Source organism: Carassius gibelio, chromosome A13 (assembly GCF_023724105.1).
Source record: "Carassius gibelio isolate Cgi1373 ecotype wild population from Czech Republic chromosome A13, carGib1.2-hapl.c, whole genome shotgun sequence".
Taxonomy (NCBI): domain Eukaryota; kingdom Metazoa; phylum Chordata; class Actinopteri; order Cypriniformes; family Cyprinidae; genus Carassius; species Carassius gibelio.
In genome coordinates, this window is record NC_068383.1 from 14,784,733 (window position 1) to 14,806,882 (window position 22,150).

General features: G+C 40.5%; 1 protein-coding gene across 8 annotated transcripts in view; it reads right to left on the minus strand.

The window, feature by feature from the left end:
* Nucleotides 1-433: 433 nt before the first annotated feature.
* Nucleotides 434-22,150, minus strand: part of LOC128026268 (inactive ubiquitin carboxyl-terminal hydrolase 54) — a 53,484-nt gene continuing 31,767 nt past the window's right edge. For 3 of the 8 annotated variants that reach the window (XM_052613176.1, XM_052613177.1, XM_052613174.1), the window contains exons 4-22: nt 19,215-19,349; nt 18,207-18,320; nt 17,677-17,759; nt 16,575-16,680; nt 15,234-15,380; nt 14,447-14,596; nt 11,905-12,073; nt 10,640-10,819; nt 10,091-10,273; nt 9,291-9,828; nt 9,076-9,212; nt 7,860-8,021; nt 7,540-7,659; nt 6,051-6,207; nt 4,883-5,766; nt 4,502-4,629; nt 4,016-4,153; nt 2,934-3,150; nt 434-2,699 (exon numbers count right to left, since the gene is read on the minus strand). In XM_052613176.1, the coding sequence (XP_052469136.1) occupies nt 2,146-2,699; nt 2,934-3,150; nt 4,016-4,153; nt 4,502-4,629; nt 4,883-5,766; nt 6,051-6,207; nt 7,540-7,659; nt 7,860-8,021; nt 9,076-9,212; nt 9,291-9,828; nt 10,091-10,273; nt 10,640-10,819; nt 11,905-12,073; nt 14,447-14,596; nt 15,234-15,380; nt 16,575-16,680; nt 17,677-17,759; nt 18,207-18,320; nt 19,215-19,349 (4,302 nt within the window). In that variant the 3' untranslated portion in view covers nt 434-2,145. Of the gene's footprint in view, nt 2,700-2,933; nt 3,151-4,015; nt 4,154-4,501; nt 4,630-4,882; nt 5,767-6,050; nt 6,208-7,539; nt 7,660-7,859; nt 8,022-9,075; nt 9,213-9,290; nt 9,829-10,090; nt 10,274-10,639; nt 10,820-11,904; nt 12,074-14,446; nt 14,597-15,233; nt 15,381-16,574; nt 16,681-17,676; nt 17,760-18,206; nt 18,321-19,214; nt 19,350-22,150 lie in introns of those variants that run through there. The other 5 variants (XM_052613178.1, XM_052613180.1, XM_052613179.1 and 2 more) reach the window with 5 other exon arrangements.

Here is a 22,150-nt window from a genome sequence, read left to right on the forward strand (position 1 = left end):
TAAGTTGCATCAGTCCAAAAATACGTCATGATGAGGAAAAAAACATATATAAGTACTATAAGTGGACTATAAGTCGCATTTATTTAGAACCAAGCACCAAGAGAAAACATTACCGTCTACAGCCGCGGGAGGGCGCTCTATGTCTTCAGTGTAGACTACAGGAGCACTGAGCAGCACAGAGCGCCCTCTCACGGCTGGAGACGGTAATGTTTTCTCTTGGTTCATTTCTCTCGATTCATGTCAAATTATTTTGATAAATAAGTTGCACCTGTCTATAAGTTGCAGGACCAGCCAAACTATGAAAAAAAGTGTGACTTATAGTCCGGAAAATACGGTAGATGGACAAACAGATAGATAGGATGGACAAACACAGAAAGACAGAGACTTAAAAGAAAAGAGAAAAGAAAAGAAAAAAGACAGCCAGAAAAAGGTAGCACGTTCTGCTCCTGACTGGAGCTCAATATAACTTTATTGCAAAAATACAAGTTTCATTTCTAGCACGGCATTTACAACAAATCCGAATCGGTCTGTTCTTAAGGTCGAAGACTGAATATCTGTACACACTTATATATACAGCCTTGCTTCTTTGCCATATCTGTTCGTATTTTAACGCAGAAAAAAGGAAGGAAGGGTGAATCAATCACAGATCCCTGTTCTGTCAGTAATCACACCAGGGCAGTGCTACACTGCAGACTGGCCAAACCAAGGAAAAAAAAAAAAAGCTTCAGATAATTCAATGGGAATTTAATGCAGAGGCACTCTGATTCACCGTTAGGTCCTGATTAACAAACCACAGTACATGCTAAACTGTTCTGGTGAAATAAAAACAAGAGAGCATGTGAATGGTTGAGGTATTTGACATGCTCTAAAATTAAACAAATGTTTGGCCTTTGTTTCAATATAAACTACTCGTGTTCACTTGGATGAGCAGGTAACACTTTCATTTCCATGAAATGGCACATTGTTAAACTCTGCTAATAGCTGACAGACACTCAACAGTTAACCATCTCCAGCCACAAGATCCTCCTCAACAGAATCTAAGAAATTAAATACAATAAATATAAAAATCACTTATCCTCCAGTGGGGGAAAAACTGAAATGATCTCAGTTGAGAATTGCAATTCTTGAATTTAGCACTACTATAATAAGCATTATTATATGACTGGAAATCTATAAAATGGTCACTGGCACCCAGTTACGTTGCCTTTTGCAAACCAAGGCACTGCAGAATGTTCTGTCCTTCTGTTTACGATCTCTTTAGTCTTATAACAGCCTGAAAAAGTTTTGCACTTAACAGTTAATGTAAGATATACGGTATGAATCAAAAAGTTAAACTGCTGCTACTACAAAATATATATATATATATAAAAAAAGATCACAACAGGTGTAGGTGCTACTATCAGGCAGAACAATACTGTCCACAAAAATACCGACACAAATGCCATTGAGGTTGTTGAAAGTTGACTGTTAGTACACTAGAGGAATCTGATGTACCTCTTATTACTTCCCCCTAAATGATGTAGTTACACTTAAACATTGTTTTCCCATAAAAATGGGAGAAGTTACAACAGAGAAGCTTCTAACTTAACACTTCTGAAGTGCACTAAACTGGAGTTAACATAGTTCAATTACAATCACAGAACTAACTAATGTTAGCTTGGAATGCTAGTAGGAAACTAAAGCGTATTTTGTGCATATACGGAGCAGACACTGTATGCCAGCAGGCAAAGTTTGTCAGTCTTGGCGTTTTGCGTTTGCATCAGAGAAGATGCAGTGTCCCATGTAGCAAAGTGCTCTGTTCTTCACAGCTTTTTTGCTGAGAAGGTGGCCAATTAAAGTGAACTTAACTCTACAGAACTGAATTAGCAGTGGGAACATTTACTGTAGGTAAAAGCACAGAGAGCGGACATCCTCCTTTTAGCGTTTAAATGAAGCAGCCGTGTTAAAATATGGTTTTAAAACATGAGCACTCCACATTCACATACTGTATGAGTCAAACATTGTCTTATGATTCTTTAGCCAAAGCAGCTAACAAGAACTTCCTGCTTTTTGCCGTGTGAAGAGCTTCACAGAATTGGCATGGGCTCTCACGTTTACTTCCAAAACCGAGAATGAGTGCGTTGAAGGATGCATTTCCTGTATGACTCAGCTGGTCTTCCTGTAGTGGTTCACATGAGCTCTGCAGGTCTGGCAGTAGCTTCTAGTAGGCTCAGCTGGGTTCTGCTTGCACAACCCACAGATATAAACAGGAGGGCCACGGGATGTCCCACCACGTGGTTCTGTCCTGGGGAAGGAATGAGAGTCCCTAGCAGCCCTCCAGTCCCTCTCGGGGGGCACATCGAGGCGGAGGGGTTGGGACGGTAGCTCTAGGTGTGGGTTATGATGGCTGGAGTGATGCGGGATCGGGGTGGCTGAAGCAGATTTCTGGTGGGGCTGTCTGTAAAAACCATCCATTGTCCTATTTGATGCTGTCGTGCGGTGAGGGTGGGACAGAGTGGCGTAGACTGCGTCTGGGTAGTTCCGGGGCCCCGGGCCCGCTGGGGGCCTCATTTGGTGCACAGGAGGCCCAGATGAAACTGACCTACGGGGGGCTCGTGGAAGGGTGCCGTAGCTCAGTGCAACTTTGTGGTAGTTTTCACGGGAGAACGCTTCACCCCTGTCAAGCACAGCCAGAAACTTGTTGGCCTTTTGGCAATCTCCTGCAGAGAGGAGCAAAGAAGATTTGAATTGCTTATAGCAATAATGCATTCAGTGTAGAGCTGCATGATCAATTGAAATCAAACTAAATCTTGATGCAGTTTAGAGCAATTAACAAATCACAAATGATAAAACGCTCACAGAGATGACAAAGATGGCAGCCTCTTGCAGACATAGACAAAAAGAATCGGTGTCCTACATGGAGACTGAAAGTGTGAGTGGGGTGAGATGGTTACCTGTTTGTCCATGAGAGGGCCTCAGTGTCTGCTGGTGGAGGTGGGATGGAGGGGCAGGGTGGTGGCGGTGGCTTGGGTGAGGGTTTTGGGGCTGCAGTCCATGAGGGAACACAGTAGGATTGTGGGAAGGAGGGGGTAAAACATGCGGGGAGGTGTTGGAGCGATGTGTGGGGATTTGCACATTCATATGCTTCGAGATCCTGGAGACATGAGGGTCCTTTATGAAAAATAAATAAAATAAATAAAACAGGATGACAGAAGAAGCAGCATGAAAATAATACGAGTTAACATAAGCACCATGACAAGGACATAAATGACAAAAAAGGTAGTAACAGAACAGATGCACAATGGACATACACAACATGCAAAACTTTTTTGTTTCTGCCAACTACCTAGGGTGGCCATTTGTGCCATTTTTGCAGGACACATCCTGGCCAGGATTTCTATATTGCCTAAAATATCCATGTTTTGTCTGTTTGCGCTGCACAGTCCAATGGCTTCTTGTGCTTTTGAATCGTTCTCTGTAGATCCCACCTTCTCACGCACCACGATTGGTCGATTAACGTACAAAGTCTGCAGGTTATTGGTCAAATGATCATTACCGTCATTAAGTATGTAAACAGGAAACCAAAGCCAAAACCTGGATATTTTAGGCAATCTAGAAATCCTGGCCAGGACGTGTCCTGTGAAAATGGTACGAATGGCCACCCTACAACTACCGGTGCGCCATGAAGGATTCTAAGAGGTCTGTGAGATGACTGGCTGATTTAAAAAAAAAAAAACTAAAATAAAACTAAATAAATATTATAAAACTCTAAACAGTTTTGCAGCTGAAGTGACCCCACCTTAGAACAACTATGCACTAATGTTTCTTTATGTTCTCTTTAGTCACACCAGGTGGCAGTATTTGCCACAAACATTTTAGACCACACTGCCTAAACCCATGATGTATCAGTTCATAAAACTGAGAAAAGTCATTGAAAGCTAATTTTGCAGCAAATTAAATGGTGGTTATGTATTTTGAGAGCATAATATGAGGTTTGAGTGTTTGACCAAGTGACTTTAAATTGTAAGACACCCACAAAGCTGCGAGATGGGGGAACATCAGTCCGTCCTCCGACGACAGTCCCACTGAGACTCCGAGAAATTCGTCGCAAGTTCTCAACACTGTACGATTCATCCCCACCCAGTGGCGCATCACAGGCCACAGCAGACACAGGCTGCACACACACACACACACACACACACACACACAGAACAACACAGTGCATAAGCATTTCACATCATTAATAACAGTAAAAAAGTTCTTCACTTTGTGCAATAACAATAACACTCAGATCTTAAACGTATCAATACTATAAATCAGGGATACTCAAGTCTGGCTTGTGAGATCAACTTTCCTGCAGAGTTTAGCTCTAACCCGAATCAAACACACCTGAGCACGCTAATCAGTATGGTGAACTTGACCAGGATTGGAGCTAAACTCTGCAGGAAAGTGGATCTCGCGAGCTAGATTTGAGTATCACTGCTATAAATTCTAGCGAGGTAATACTGGTGTGCCAACTCACCTTCTGAAGTGGTTTAGTGCTGTATGCTGGCGTCCTGTAGGCAGTCCTCTCGATCTCTGCTGTGGGGGTCTTGGAACGGCCAAAAGTGGCAGAGAATCCAGCGCTGTGCTTTCGAGAAGCAGCAGGACCTGGGAGAACACTACATTTATACAACCAGTTTCCAGACAGGACAACTTACTGTTCATTATAAAAAATATATACACTACCAAACATTTATATTTTAATTATTACAATTATAATGAATACTTTTAAATAACTGAATATTACTGTTGTTATTTTCCACAGGACACAAACAGACAAAAAATTAAATGAATAAAAAATAAATAAAAACAATGTATAAAGAGATATATGGGAACTAGGTGGGGTCTTGTTCAAAATTACCGGATCTGTTGGCAAGCTGGGGACTGGGTCCCCGTGGGGCTCGGGGCATGCTGGGAGCCTTCAAGCTGGCCTGATAAAGTGAGTCCAAGTCTGACAGCTCCTCACAGGGTGAGCCACGTCCTGACTGTGCATAATTCTGGGAGCTGTAGTATCGATTGACATTCTCCGCCCATCGCTCCACAGGCATAGGGCCAGCTGGATGCTGATCCAGAGCTGGTGAAGATAGGGATGGAGGAAAGGGGGATGAGGGGGAGCGGAGGTCTGATGGAGAGAACGGGGGGGACTCCATCACTGTAGGACGGCCCAGACTGTGACAGGACCAATTACGTGAGGGTGCCGGGAGAGATTTTTGACAGGCATCAGAAGTGTTGCTGTGGGGTGCGTGCGTTAGGCCATGGAGAGACCGAGGACGAGGTGGGTTTTGCGGTCCTTCCCCAGAGTTGGAGTGTTCAGAGATGGAAGGTGTCTGACGGGCACTGAAATGAGATGGGCTAGAGGGCGTATTAAGCGGAACTGATGATTTGAAAGGAGCCTCGCAGCCATTCACTGCAATCACAGGCACAGTGGCAGAACTGCGTATACTAGAAGTTTGTACAAGAGAGTTTGTGATGTTTACAGTGTCTCTGGGACCCAACGTGTTTGACTGCGGCCCATTATCAGTCATAGCAAGAGGACTGGAGTTGTCTCCTGAGTTACCATGCTGATTGGAAAGTGTGTCGGTATGGTAGGAGACCGGAGGGCCGGGGGCTTCAGAAATCGGTTTATTTATAGACTGAGGTTTCATGTGGAGAGGTGATGGTGGTCTTAATGCATCTTCCGAAACGCACTTCTCATCCTCTTCTTTAACATTCGTCAGAAGTATTTGGACCGGGACAGACTTTTCACTAAACACAGAACATGAAAAATAACAATGAGTTTCTGATAATAAATGAAGTGAACCTACCGGGGTCAGTATCTTATAGTATACAGATTTGTTTCAGCCTCTCTAACATGACATCAACTGAGCAGCTCGTTCCAATATGGTCTCTTACACTAACCTAGCTTTCAATCCTTAAATCAGAATTGATGATTATTATTTTAAGGCACAATGCACGTTTCCTCTTCCTGTGTGCAGGGCTCCTAGAGCACAGACACACACATATACTCAACTGCAGCCAGCAGCAGGTACCTGTGGGGCTGTTTCTGTTCCTTCTCTTCCTCCTGTTGCTTCTGCTGCAGTTCCTGCTGCTGCATGCGCTGCTGCAGACTTCGTGCTCTCCTCATGCACTTTTGCATCCTGCCCTGAGAGTTAGCGCTGTTCTCATGCAAGGTATGCCTGAGTTTAGCTACAACGCAAATAAAAAAAAAAAAAAGGCAAAAGAAAAATGAAACAGATGCAGAAAATAAAGAGCCGAGTCATGGGGACACATGCAAACACACATTACAAAGAACTGAAATGGAAAGGGTCTCGAGGGAAGGGTCACACACATAGGGAAGATGGGTAACCTAGTAAAATCCTTTACACAAATGTTAAGTTCTCTCAAGCACAAAATTATTAAATTATAATGAAACTGACTTAAATCAAAATGAATTGTAGTTCAGCCACTGAAAAAAAAAAAAAAAAAAAAAAAGGAAATTATACGAGCCTAACACCGCATCGGGGGAAAGTTAATTGTAAATAATTACAGAACAAGAATTCTTTCCCCATCAGATGAGCTGCAATCTACCCGGCCCTACAGAGGCTCTGGAAACCGTGAGGCTGGTGAGGGAGGGAGGTGTAGGTAACACACAGGGGCCAGGCCATGGAAGATGTGAGAGTTTGTGTGTGTGTGTGTGTGTGTGTGTGTGTGTGTCCGTGCATATGGTCACCACATAAATGACAAACCTCAGAGTATGACACACAAAAGACAGACAGACGTAAAATGACATTGTAATTAAACGCTTTCCACATCAGTCACAGTCAGAAGGACACAGAGAGCATTTTATTGACATTTATAAAAACTGATAGCTCTAGCCCAGGGCTGGATTCACAAAAATCTTTTTATGAGAGAAGTAAAGAAGTTTATTAAGATAAATTCTAAATAGTTCGGTAAGAATGTTCAGAAGTGCAATTCTTTCTTAGGTTCTCAAAAATAATTTTTTTTATTAATATAAGTGGAGGCAGACTAAACAGGCTTGCAGGGGATGAAGTTAATTAAGATTTGGAACTGAAACTAAGGTCAACAATTTTTGTTTCTTAGCCAAGGGACAAGGTGATCAGCTGATGCAGACTGCAACACGGTCACACATGACTAGCATTGGCAATATTTAAAATACTTAAATATAACTTATAGTGTACATCATACACTACACGCTGGGAATTCATTAAGGTTGCCATAGTGCTGGGCCCAGATTGTACTTCTTTATGGCCGCTGCTGCTATGTTTGTACCATTAGGACCTCACAGCCAAACTCCAGAATATTAAGAAAACCAAGGCATGTTGGCCCCTGTATAAGCAGACTCAAACCATGACCCTACTATTGTCTGAAAGTAATATATAGTTAAAATGCATTTGGTGTATGACACATAGCATTAGTGACAGTTTCTATATGGAAACCGAAACACAAACAGAGATGTACAGACACACAAACACATGGCAGTAGTGATGGCGGCAGCAGGCTAAGGGCAGGATTACTTACACATAGCTTCGTTAACCACAGACAGAGCAGTGGCCACCTCTCCTGCCTGTTCCAACCTCAGAGACTGGTCTAACAGAGACTCTGCCTCCAACACACACCTCTCAAAGCCTTCCCCTTTCCCTGCAGGTAACAAACATCATAGCACAGTGCTATTCAGCATGGAAACCAGCACACCTGCATTTCACACACACACACACACACACACACACAAACACACGCACGCATGCACACGCAGTCCCAAGCTCCAAAGAATAAGCCACAGCAGAAACCCAAGGAAACGCATTCGAAGACAGAACCACTCCCTGATGCTGATGCCTCACCTTGGTTCTGGAGCTCATCCAGATCCATGAACTTGCTGGGTCTGGGATTGAAGCCCATGGCCGCTTCCTTTTCCTTTTCCTTTCGCCTCTGTAACTCTTGTTCCTTGGCCCGACGAGCTACTTCCTCCTGTAGCTCATCCAGTTCACTGCGGCCTTCACCTGCTACACACAAACAGAAACATGAGAATATTAAGGAAACAGTCTGGGACAATCCATTGTTGCATTTACAGTGTCAATGTTTTCTATTTTATTTTTTTACTGACACCTTGTACATACAGTATATACACGAGTTATTTTTGAGTGAGTGTAAGCAGCAAAAACTGTTTTGGCATTCAACTTTCAAGTGCCATCTGATTGAAATTTAGTATTGTTAGTGTTAACTTAAAATCTATTAATATTCTTGGGTAATTTCAATATGAAAATATTCAATGATTTATGTATATATATTTTTTTGCCTCGGCAACTAATTGAAATAAGTCCAAGTTAAACTACTAAATCTGAAATATAAATTAAAGTCATGTAGAAATAAACAATACATCATATAATTAATACTAAACTCAGACTGCTTACATAAAAACCATTATATCTGATTCTCTTCTTAATTCTGAATCGTTTCCATGGTTGAGACTGTCTCTGTCTCAACTACACCCAATCTGACCAAAGGTACCACTCAATAATAAATAAACACTGTCACTTCATAACTCTGGTTCCTACGTTAATCTCTGCTATTAATGTAAACATAGTCCTAAGAAAATACACAGGAAACAAATGGATGCATTGTCAAAATATTGTATGTGTGCATTAAGCCTTGGAATATGATATCAGCGGCACATAGTTTTAACATGCGCACAATTCTACATATATAACAAACAGTAGGCGGTGAGCTAAAGGATCTATTCTGGTCACATGGAGAAGCACAAACAGGTATAGCAATTGATAGTTCTCCAGGGCAGACTCATGTTCCTCAGTTTACATAACAGATATACAGAGATAACATTTCACAGAAAGGAACAGGATGTATTTTGCAGCTGATTCTGCTCAATACTGCTTGCTTATTATAGTCTTATAGTTCATGTAGAAACAGCAAGAAGGCCATGTGACACCTAGTTTAAACATTTAGAAAGAATGATTCATATAGTAAGGTAAACAACAGGTGAAACTGCCTACATGTTAGCTGTATGACGACTATAAACACACACATTCATACTGAACACACCTAAACTCATGTGACTGCTGCCCTTGAGTGATGCTTTGACATCCTGTAGTAGGGCACTGCTGCTCTTGGATTTGGTGACAGTATTCAATGATGGGCTGACACCAGGAGGAGGCTTTTTCTTTCCTCCCTCTTGTAAGCTGGAAAACAAAAAGAGAGATGAATAAGGAGCTAACAAAGATCCTTATCAGTTCTGACAAGATTTTTTTGCATCATACCTGTGCGTGCCATTACTGGTGCCCTCACTAACGGGTATGTCCAGACTGACGGGGCTGTTGCTGTTCCTCTCACTGCTCTCATAGCCACTCTCCATCCTCTGGATAAGCCGTGGGGGCTGCCCTGATCCTCGTCTCAGGGGTCCCGGTAGGTCTCGAAAGATGGTCTGCCCCGCTGAGGATGCCAAGTCTCCCTGAGGCCCTGAGTCTTCAGACAAGAGAGCTCCTAGTGGACTATACCCAGCCTGCTTGCGACGTTCCCTGCTAAAGATGCTGTCGATGTTGAGGGCCTCTCGGCGAGGCTTCCAGGGTGGATGGTACCGCCCTCCAGAGGAGCTTGACTTGGACTCGCTGCTGGTGCTGTCAGCTTCCCAGTCTCGGGTCTTAATAGTGGAGTCGGGTGGGCCAAGAGAGCCCGAAGATGATGCAGAAAGTGGCCGATTATGGATAATGTTGCTCATAGTCTCCTTAAAGTCTCGAAGCCGACTGGAGCTAGGTTTAGGTAGGGAACGAGGAACTTGCTGCTCTTTTAAAGTCTCGCCTGTAAAAGAGAGGGAGAGGAAATCATTAGAAAAAAAAAAAAAAAAAAGGAGGAAGGAGGAATGTTATTTTAACCTAAGCTAATATTACTCAACACAGCCAGAACAAGCAACAGCGATGACTAATGCAGCTCACATTTATTGTCCAACATGCTACTCGATCCACTAATGATCTGTCAGCATCAATCAGCTGACACAGTTACAGATTATTAACCAAGCAATGTTTGTGGTGTGGTGACAGCATTATATTGTTTAACTGCATACCTTCACTGTGGTAGCCGGCAGACAACACCTCATCTGTCTTAGCACAACGACTCCTTGAATCACCCCGGGCCTCGAATTTTCGAGGCCTGCTGGCACTTCGTTTCCGGTCCAAAATTCCTCCTTTTTTGTCTGAGACCCCATCTTGTCTGAAAGTACGGTGTCGCACTGGATCGCTGTCAGGACCTTCACAAATGAATAACAACAAAAGTCACTGTTTGAGTTGTTGTAGAAGAATAGGACAGGTGCTGTACATTTACAGTGAAACCTAGGCACTCCGAGACACTGAAAACACTGGATCATGAGCTGCTCATGTGTAAATGAACACAGTGCCATGCTTTACTCTGAAACACTCAAGCACTGTAATTATATCACAGCCTTTGCAATATGAGTAATAACACTAAACTAGATCAACTATTAATTGTGCAGCCCTAAGCAGGGCATAAGGCAGAAAACATTAAATGAACTACTGTATGGATCAACTCAATGCCAAAATACCTAATATGGTGTCTAAACTGTTTGATTCTAGGGTGAATGTATATACTGATGTACCTGTGTTTTCCAGGCTGCTGTGGGAGGCAGAGTCGTTGTCTGGGTTACAGATGACGGTTCCCTGGGAGTCAGAGGAGAAGTGGGAGGCCATAGACTCGTGGTGGGAGTGTGAATACTTATAGCTGTAGCTGTCGGTGGAGGAGTCTGTCCGTGTGTCGCTGGAAATCGATGGTTCGCGGCCTGACAAACCAAACAGAAGATGTGATGCTGATCACTGACGCTACAAACTGGAGAACCCATACTGCTATAAAAATGTGACTAGCAGAAAGAGTTCTGAGAGGTGACGGCACATCTAGGTGTTCTGGGTGGATGTTTACTCAGGTCAAAGAAGCCCATCCCAAAGTTTTGATATAGCTTAGGTCCACCCTTATTTTCTGCCGTTTTATTCTCTGTCAAGCAGTAAAACTGTAAGTCCAAAAGCTTAGAAAATTAACAGCACACTGCTCCTCAAACAAGTATCAGAATATGATGTCCATGGCACTTAACACACTTAACTCTTCTGCAAAGTAATAGTTTGTGATGTTTGTAAAAATGTTTAATTTAATATTTGTCGTCATTTTTAATTGGATAACTGTAAATTACCTTACCATATACAATGAAAAACAACAAATGGTTTAACATTGCACTACATTTAATTGTACAGTAATTGGTTATAAGTAACATTTAGCAAGTTAAAATGATAAATTACTATATCATTTATGGAGAAAAACAGTAAAAAGGCACTCCCATAAATCCATGCATGACAAATCATATGAGATGACATATTTGAACACTTTTGTTTTTTTTATATTTTTACTACATGATGTCTATTAGGATGATTTATGTTGCATTTCATGCCAATATATATTGCATCATTTTAGTGTATTTGTGGGTATAATCCTGTGCCCCATTTAAACAAATATTGTCCATGTTTTATGGACAGGTCACTTACAATGAACTCTACTACCTCCAATATTATCACAGTGCTTTTCAGTATATTTTACAGTAACAAGCAGGCTTTTGTAGTTCAGGTAGATTGGTATACCGACATCATATCACCAAATGAAATATATGGTTATTACAGCTGCACTAATCTAACTGCAAACTCCACTAATCTGTCTAAAAAAGAATTGTCTAGAATTTTCATAATTAGTGCTGAAATATTACTCATTTTGTTTGAATTAACATTTGCTTCAGTGCTTAGAACTTCCTCCTGAAGGTGCACCAAAGAAATGCAAAGAAACATACTGGCCCAGTAAACTGGCCTTATGCTGGTGTGAAAGTACCTGAATCCTCACTGTCATAGTATGCTTTAGTGTAGTGATGCAAGTCTAGGCGTGAAGCCAAATCCTGAACTGACACTGGCTTCCCCCGGGGGTCAGCATAGAGCAGCAACAGCGGCTGGTAATGCCCCTTTATACAGCGGGACACCACATCCTTCCACTTGGGCCCAATCTGTGAAAGAGAGAAAATATGAGCGAGACATAGAGTATAGTTTTAAAGTAGTTTAAATAATACATAAATAATACATTTGACAGATTTTTAAAAATCAGTCCCTAAAAAGCTCAACCAAATTACTCTCGCCTAGTGAAAAACTAAACAAAAGCAAAGACCTGTTTGAAATATTCTGGATAAAGACAGAAACTGAAACTCAAGCCTGACATGTTTCCATTATTTTCAGACCAATCTTACCCTGACTCCAACTTCCCGAATGGACGACTCTCTCTACACTCCCTCCATATCCAGACAGGATGTCCGAGCGAGCCGCAGTAACAGACAAGCATGCACGAAAACGTGAATATGTGAGCGGGAGAGTGTATGCGTTTGGTTGCGGTGGACTATCATGGCGCTTACTCTCTGTAGGCCACACCCTACCACTGACCAGCTGTGGTTGTAAACAATAGTGGGATATCCTTGTTTTCAGAGGGCTATTGAAAGAGCTCTGCACAGCTCACGAGCAGGTCAGCATAGGTTTGCCAGACCCCACAGAAAAAGCTGCTTTGTTTGCAACTGTCTACGATCCACAGTCCTGCACTGCTATTACAAAGATACAATTCTGCAAGTTCAGAACTAAGGGAATGACACACCAACTCTGAGTGACATAATACACATTGGCCCAGTTTCATAGACAGGATTTAGCCTAGAGCAGGATTAGGCCATAGTTCAATTAGGACATTTAAGTATTTTTTTATAAACATGCCTTAGAACAAAGCATTACTGGTGTGCATCTTAAGACAAAAAGGGCACTGACATGGTTTAATATCAGTCAGTGCAAGCTTCTTGCAGTTGAAACAGCTCAGATTTACATTTTAGTCTGGTACTACATTTAAGCCTTGTCTGTGAAACTGGGGGATTATGTTCTTACAAGTAGTTTCATTAGTTTTAGGAATTATACAGTTAACGTATCACTGTAAAAATTAGGGATGCACAATATATTGGTAATATCAGTACATTGATTAGTATCAGCTGATGAGAATTTAATTGAACATTTTCATTTGATCTATTTTTATATTCAGATTATCCTTGGGGTCATCTGAAAATTAATCTTTAAAATACTAATAATGTAAACGTTAAATGTATTCTTCAGAAATTTTCCAAATTAATATCCATTTGTTATACTGTACATTATAAAACAATGTTTTGAATTTTTTAGTTACCCACATTTTTTGCTTAGCACAAGAAATAAATTAATATAGGTTTGGGACAACGTGACGGTGAGTAAATAATGACAATTTAAATTTTAGGGTGCTCCATCTCTGTAATGACAGTAATTTTAGGGTGATCTATCCCTGTAATGACAGTAGGCTGCATGTTTAATAGGCCTGCTGTCCCTTTATAAGACATGCAGGCATATAATATACAGACACATATACGTTTTTCTCTCAACTGTTTACTTTCATTTTAGACATAACCGAGTCTACATGTAAACCTTGTGCGTTTTGACAGTATTAGCACAAAAGCTAACTTAGTTCAATAATCAGGTGCTGTTTGACAAGCTTTAGCACGCACGCTTCGGGTGTATGCGGCACTCACACTGCCTCTCTCAATGTATATATCTGCACATATTGTATAAAGACATTGGCAGATGTAAACAGGTTACAATTGTAGACATTGTAACCAGACTGTGTGGTCACAGTGATGAATATGGGACTACTGATACAAACTTCTTGTATTTTATATGTACAATTAGCGGAATAATTGCAACATAAAGTGGAAATAAGGTCAGAAAGCATGAAGTTTGCGGTGTCAGAATGGCAGTCTGTCAGTCAAATCCGAAACAAGATGCAACAAGTTATAACAAAGATGTCTCAGATAGTCTGATGGCAGAAAAAAAGTAAATGATAAATGAATGATTGATTATCACAAAAGTGTGCATCAAATACACTGAACAGGTAATCTCAAACGTATTATGACATGCTAGAACAGACCTCACACGTTTGTCACACGCACATTTGAGGATCTTCATTTTCTATAGACCCTCACACATACCTGCACACACAGACTAACACAGACACCTAATAGGTGATTCAACAAACTGCTGAATTATGTAAAACAGCACGCAAGCACTAACGGAGAAAACAAACATACATTCATTCACCCACCCACCCACCACATGCTGGGAGCCTGTGGGACACTGCTAAATAATGAGACAACACATTGGCCTATCCCAGTTAATGATTCTACACAAGCTCCCCGTGGACAGAGCAAGCAAGGAACATTAGATCAGGACATGTATAAATAAAGCCCTAACGAACAACCCTGGCAAACCGGCCAACTAAGGCCTGCGTTTTTTCACATTCACTGGTTACACAAAGCCCAGATGATTACCTCTTTCACATGAGCATCATCGAAGTAAATCCACTTGCGGATTTTGGTTTGGAAGAAGAAAGTAGAGTAGTGTTTGCCATAGTAACAGACCACGCCCACCAGGTAGAGCTCCGCCTGTTTGGCCTTGTCCTCTGTCACTCTGTAGAACAGCTATGGGTGAAACGAAGGAGGAGAGGTCACTAATTACTCATAAATACACACACACCACTCTTGATCTCTAGACGTATTTTAGTTTATAGTAATCATTCGTTTGGGCCTTTCAAAACTTTTTGCTTTTTTCACTGAAACATGAACTCATTCCTTTGTGAAATGCGAAACACTTAGGACACCCTTTGTGAAATCAGTGGCAGACAGTTTCTTTTGTGTGTGAGTCATTGTCATTGATGCAACACGTTTGACAAATTCTGCCTGTAAATCCTATGTGCATCACAGTGATCTCAGAGTTGCAGCACTGCTGTTTTATCACAGATCCATGTGCGCCACCTGTCCTATTCTTCTACAACAACTCCAATGGTGACTTTTGCTGTTATTCATTTGTGAAGGTCCTGACAGTGATCCAGTGCGATGCCATACTTTCAGACAAGATGAGGTCTCAGACAAAAAAGGAGGAATTTTGGACCGGAAACGAAGTGCCAGCAGTTTTATCAGACTCCATTTATCACCATCCATAACATTCTAAAGCATCTGTTTTCAGCTGTGGGTTTGTTCATCTATCAACTGATTTATGTCAGCAGAATGGAGTATAATTTGTGGGATATTTAAACTTATGGCTAGGAGTATGTCTTACATCTCCGAGCCGAAGGACAGTGCCCAGGCTATGGATGACATCTTCTGCCAGGTCAGAGTGGTCCGAGTCCCACACCAGGCCAATGGTGATGATCTCTGGGGAGTTCATCAGGACACGTCGAATGCGGAGCTTCTCTCCACAGTTCCCCTGTAGATAAGAAAAATGGAGAGGGAAAAAAGGGGCTTTTTTTCATACTGGAGCTTAAACAAACACACATATATACATTTACATTAGCTATTACCATAAATTCCCAATCCCCCTGGCCAAACTTACACAGTCAACCTGACACAGATCATAAATCACAGATGAACAACCATATTCTGTGTTTATATTGCATTTGAAGCATGTCTGAGGTTCAGGGTAACAAATCCATTTCAGATCGACACACATTGTTCTTCAACTTACAAATGTGTTCAATAGATACAGAAAATCTTGCTGTAGTGTCAAATCTCAAAACATGTTAACTTCCATTAATACTAGTGAACAGACAGATCAAGCATATCATCATCTAATAATGTAATGATTCATTACTACGTGAATGTCTTGAATGAACAGCAGAGAAGTCAAAATTTAGTTTGGTTTGAGCTTAAAAAGAAATAAATACTTGCCAATAGGTAGAAAAAAAATAGTTTTTCCTTTGAATATCAGACGTCTCTTACTAATGCTGCATGTATTTGATCAAAATAAAGTATAAACAGTAATCTGAAAAATATTATTACAATTGTGTATTTTAAAATGTAATTTACTCCTGTGATGTCAAAGCTAAATTTTCAGCAGCCATTACTCCAGTCTTCAGTGTCACATGATCCTTTCAATTCTGAAAACAGTTGTGCGGTTTCATATTTTTGTGGAAACCATGATACTTTTTTTCAGGATACTTTGATAAACAAAAAGTTCAAAATACCAGCATTTATTTGAAACCAAAATCTTTTATAACACTATAAACCTTTAAAGAAAGTATTTATTTCATTAAAAACAATTCTACTGACTGTAGTGTGTCTTATGTTATATATAATATAAATACATATTGTTTCAAGGATGTTTAGATATTTTGTTGAAAAACAAGACAAATATACTGATTAAGTAAATTATTTTTTTTAATTGTGATAAGCAGTCATCCCTTATCCAAGGAAATCCTGATCTGACATGAAAACAAATGTGTGTTCTGCATAAGTAGTTGAACCTCCTCAGGGCCACGAGACTTGATGGCATCCTGTTTTGACTCAGCGATTACTTAATGGCCACAATCCTATTCAACACCCAGACAAGCCGGCTTCATTTTGCCTATTCAGCACTTGATTTGATGGAGCTGAGTGTGTGGTGGCGTTTGGTAATGCTAACCGGACAGTTGCGCAGGTCTCCCACAGTGCTGGCGTTCCTCAGCAGCTCTCCAAACATGTCTGGGGTGGCCTTCTCCCGGCATTCCAGCATCCGCACTGCCTGGTTACTGTAGCATAACCAACACATGTCACACATTAAGATAGCACAAGCAATACACTGAAGCTCTCATATCCATTTTTATAGGTGAAGTGTTTGTATGTATTGGCTCTGATTAATAAACAGCCTATAATTACTAAATTTACAAACTGAAATGGAATTTTTGACAAGAAGTGTTTAGGTGTATTTGTGTACATTTTGCAGATTATATCTTACTTTTAGGAAGTTTTTTTATTTATTTATTTTTTTATGTCTGGCACCTCACGCATGCTGGATTAAAAAAATAATAATAGGCCTAATTTGTGTCAAAACCCAGCCCTGGAGATCACTAAGTTTTAGCACAGAGATAAATGACATGGTGAAATAATCATAATAAATTATTGTATTAATCCATTAATCCATTGATTGTAATATTTGTAGTGGGACGACAAGGGAGTCAATGTCCTTGTGCAGACGAAAGCAGCCGTCCACTGCAATGTCACCTATTACCATAAAAATCCTCCTTTATCACAGAGCTGCATGCTGAAATATTCATGCAGTCCTTCATCGTTATTGTGCTTATGACTGTTTGTTCACAAATGTTAAGTATCTGCTGCCCTGGCAGGCTGAATGCAGTAATCCAGACTGTGTCTGCAAATGCACAGCTCTAAAAGCAGATGCTGACAATGTTTGACTGGAGAGGTTCAAGGGGATCTTCTCTAATGTGAGGCTCTGCTTTGTATCTGGCCACTCACCATTCATGATTAAAAGCAGTGGAACTGCTGTCCAGAAGACCTAGAGTAATATTTAAGCTGGCTGTTGCCATGTGATCTCTGTTCTAATTGATTTCACTGTGTTTGATGTGGCAGAGAGCTCATTTGCTCAGCTGGTGAAGAGTATAGGACATGATGTTTTCTGTGCCGTGCACAGTGTGGCTCTTTTTGGTCTCAGCTTTCAAAATGACCTCATTCTTTAGCATCACTCATTTTTGTGCAAGTGTATGTGCTGCAGGAATGATTTTGCTCACCACAGAGAGGTGGTGGAGATGTAGTGGACCATCTGAATGAAGGGCAGGGGGTCTGAAGAGGCTCCACAGTTGCTGCACACACACTAAATGAGAACAAAAAATATTATCTATTAAATAATCTTTTCCTTTCAACTGGAGCGAGTGGCAAACATTTTATATTAAAAACTAGGTCTATTAGGGTTTCCAGACCTGACACAACACAAATGAATTAAATGACAATTGATGCATGTCACTTACAAAGAGGTATTTAAGTAAGCAAACAAATTAAATAAATTGTGCATAATACATCAATGCATGCTATTATAAAAGAGAAATGATCAACAAAAATATAAAAGATGCATTTACTGACATGTGCAATGTAGACCGACCATGATCCAATCAAATCCTGATGTTTATTTTACGGTTTTAAATTTTCTACCAACAAGTATGTGTCATTCAGAATTATGTTCTATTATACAAGTTAAATGGATAGTGAATGGGATTCATATTGCCTTCAAAAAGATTTCTACTTGTTAATAAAGGGGCTTCACCTGCTCAAAGAGTGTCATGGCAAACTTCTGGTGAGGGATGCAGTGTTTGGCCGTACAGATGTCCTCCTTAGTCTCATCAGAGATGTGAAAGTGGATCCTCATGAGGATATTCTCCTGTGAGAGAGACATATTGCTTTATTATTACCAATCATTGTGCTTGAATCCAAATCCCACTTAAAAGAAACGGCATGCGTCTGTCCTGCATGTCTCATGTTAATTGATTCTCACTATCCAATGGGTGTTTACTGAATCTGTGAATAACAGCGTGCTCAGCCCTTTTAGCTGAAGGATATTACAGAGGATGTTTGGTTGGGGGAGGTTTGTGTTCTGTAGGGAAATGTTGAAATTTGCTAAGCAACTGGCCTTTACCAGTGTCTCCAGTCTTGCATAATGGCCTGACAACAATAGTGGTTAAGGGGGCAAAAAATGTACATTTGCAGTTTGTGGTTGCAGTTTTTACTGGTCAGCACATTGTATGATGTTACCAAACCAGCAGTCAAGAGAGGCAGAGGCAGGGAGCCATTCTTTATCTTATATGTTATGATGCTATGGCCTTTAAAATGAGCCATTAGGAGGAAGTTAACCACTTCACAAAATAGGAGATGCATGCATGATTACAAAAGATTACAGCAAAGGTTTAAACAAGAAGGTTTGCCTCAAGTATCCTGTCATGAGAAAAGAGTTAAAAATTGACAAGAAAGCTGACATGCAACCAAAAATGACAGGAAAGGACAGATAGAAATACAGGGCCAAGAGGATATGTTCCTTTTACTTGCACTGGTGGACTCAAGACATAGCTGAGGCTAACAATGTTCGCAAAAAATCTGCCAGACTGCACAATGTCCTCCTTAAGAAAATCTACATCTGGAGCACAGAGTCTAATTTGGCATGTGAAAGCATAATAAAGAGTATGGAACAAACAAGGACATGGAGGAGAGTAGAAGGGAAAGCAACACTCTACAGGGGAGGAAAGCTAAAGGGCAATGGTAGAGAGTCAAGAGCCCTTACAAAGCACTCGGCTGCGTCGTCCATAATGCCGAGTTGGAATCTCTGCTCATCCTGGAAGGTTTTGGCCAGAGCACAGCGAAGAGCATCAGAAGGCAGCACCTTCTCACTGCTGAACTGGAACTGTACAAATATGCTCTGAAAAACAACCACAGCTCTCGATTAATGTTAAAGAAAACATTAACAACACCTCAGCACACAACTTCTTCAAAAAGTGTACCTTTACACACAGTTTGTCACTGGAGCCAGGGCTCCAGACTGCGACCAAATGGTCGCATTTTGCGACCAAATTTTGAGAGTGTGCGACTGAATTTTACATCCAGTCGCACATGTGCGACCAGTAGATTTGCACACGCACGCACGCACGCACGGACACACACTTGCACACACACTTGCACACATACTAATGAGACGCGAGTGTGTGCTCGCGTCTCATTAGTCTGTGAGGCGGCAAATGCGTGTGAGAAGAATAGGGAATGGCCACTGCAAGTGGCTAAAATGTGTGGAGGGGGAGGGGCCTAGAGATAATTGAGCGCGCGTAAACATCTGTGGGAAGGAAACAGAGACAAATATCATCACAACCTGATATGTGCGTGCGTCTGAGCTATGAGCAAGCGAACTATTGATTCGTTCTTCCGACCTGCGGCTAGTGTACCAGTGCCAGAGTCTACAGTGTCACCGTCAGATGATGATTCAGAGTCAGAGGTTGGTGTGGCGAAAAAAAGTCCGCACCAGGGCCGGCCCACGGCATAGGCAAATGCTAAGGGCGCCACTCATCCATAGGGGCGCCAGAATGAGTGAACTTTTTTTTTTTTTTTGACCTATATTTTTTTATAATAGGATACTATTTAAAAACCAATAATTCGAAACACTTCCAAATAAAGCAAAAAAAAAAAAAAAGTCTGGCTCTTCAATCTTCCCCCACCCATCGAGTGCTTGAAGTGCGTCAGAAACAGAGCGCGCGCACGATTAGTTGTTGGTAATTTGTTGTGTAGCGTGCCCGACGCCACATCCAATGTAGACAGCACTGTTTTTGTTAACACACAGCTCGTAGAAACGGGCCTGGCGGCTCGCGCCCGTTCTAGACACGGTGAAAGTTTCCTGATTGTGACGCAAGGCCGAATTTACATGACACATTATAAATGATCATAGTCTGCGATAGATACACTGCCAAAAAGAAGAGAAGAGGATAAAGACAGAGGTAAAGAGATGTAGTGAAAGAACAATTTATTGAATAGGAGTAAGATACTATAATTTCATGGCAGTTATTTTTACCTTAAACTTAATGTTAGCAGTTGTTCTGAGTTCTGAGTCCCCAGACTGTGATTTTGTACAATCTTGTCAGTTTTAAGATGCATTTTTTATTATCACTTTTTTTTAAATAATGTTTTACTCTACAGTTGTGCAGTTTTGGGGGGATACAGTACAGGCCAAAAGTTTTGAAACATTACTATTTTTTTAAGTTTTTGAAAGAAGTTTCTTCTGCTCATCAAGCCTGCATTTATTTGATCAAAAATACAGAAAAAAATGTAATATTGTGATATATTATTACAATTTAAAATAATTTGTTTTCAATTTATTATACTTTAAATTATCATTTATTTCTGTGATGCAAAGCTGAATTTTCAGCATCATTACTCCATTCTTCAGTGTCACATGTGACATCCAGTCTATCACATGATCCTTTAGAAATCATTCTAATATGATGATTTATTATGAGTGTTGGAAACAGTTCTGCTGTAGTGTGTGTATGTGTGTGTATATATATATATATATATATATATATATATATATATATATATACACACATGTACATACATACATACACATGGGGCGCCAGGTAAAATCATGCCTAGGGCAGCAAATTGGTCAGGGCCGGCCCTGATCCACACTCACCATTTTCGAGAAGACTGGCTGTAAGAATTCAGATACTGAGGTACTATAAGCATTAGAACTACCTTTCACCAAATACAAAAGCCAGCTCGACCTTCAAAGGAAGAATGGCTTAAAACTTAACGAAACATACAACAACGATACAGCATGCACACAAACTTTTTTACTATGCACATTTTTTATTCTGAGTGTATGGAATTTTGTTTACTATTTGTACTGTCTTGTACTGTACAAGTTTACCTTGTTGTTGCATCTTCAAAAGTGCAGAATAAAATGTGACACTGAATTTGAAACAGCACATTGTAATTTCTGCATCTATTATTAAAGTATTTATTAGTAATACAGTGGAAATTAGTAGATTTGGTTAGCATGTTGATTTACGGTGTGCGCCCCTAAATTTTCTGGTTGTGCCCCTAAAATTTTCAGTTGGGGGCCACTGTGCTCCTAGTGAAAAAAGTTAGTCTGGAGCCCTGACTGGAGCAGAACCTTATTTACCCCTAAAAGGTTCATAGTAGTACCATAACAGCACAAATTTCTACTCTAAAAGGTACGAATATGTGACACTGGACCACAAACCAGTCTTAAGTGTCAATTTTTTCCTACTGTATAGAACACAAGGGAAGCTGATATTCAAAATATTCAAATCTGATTTTTAAATCTTTTCAAATGTGACGAGAGAAAATGAACAATGTTAAATTTTAGTTTTAATGTTTTTGTATTAAAAAAAGTAGCAGGACAAGCAAAGAGATTGAAAAGAAAGTATTTTACGAAGGAAATAATTCATTCAGCTGACACACACCAGTGAGTAAATGCATGAATTTTAATTTTTAGGTGAATTATATTACTAAAAAGCATTTTGCCCCCTCTTAGGCCACATTTAAACAACATAATTAAGAGTCTCTTGGTTTATATGAACTTCTAAGATTTCCCATGCTGTAAAGACTTCTGTGCTGAATTAAGAGTCTTTACAGGATTAACTTCTTTTCTTTGGATGCCGAAAACTATGTTATATAACTCTGAGAGGTTGGAAACTGCACTTATGTCAC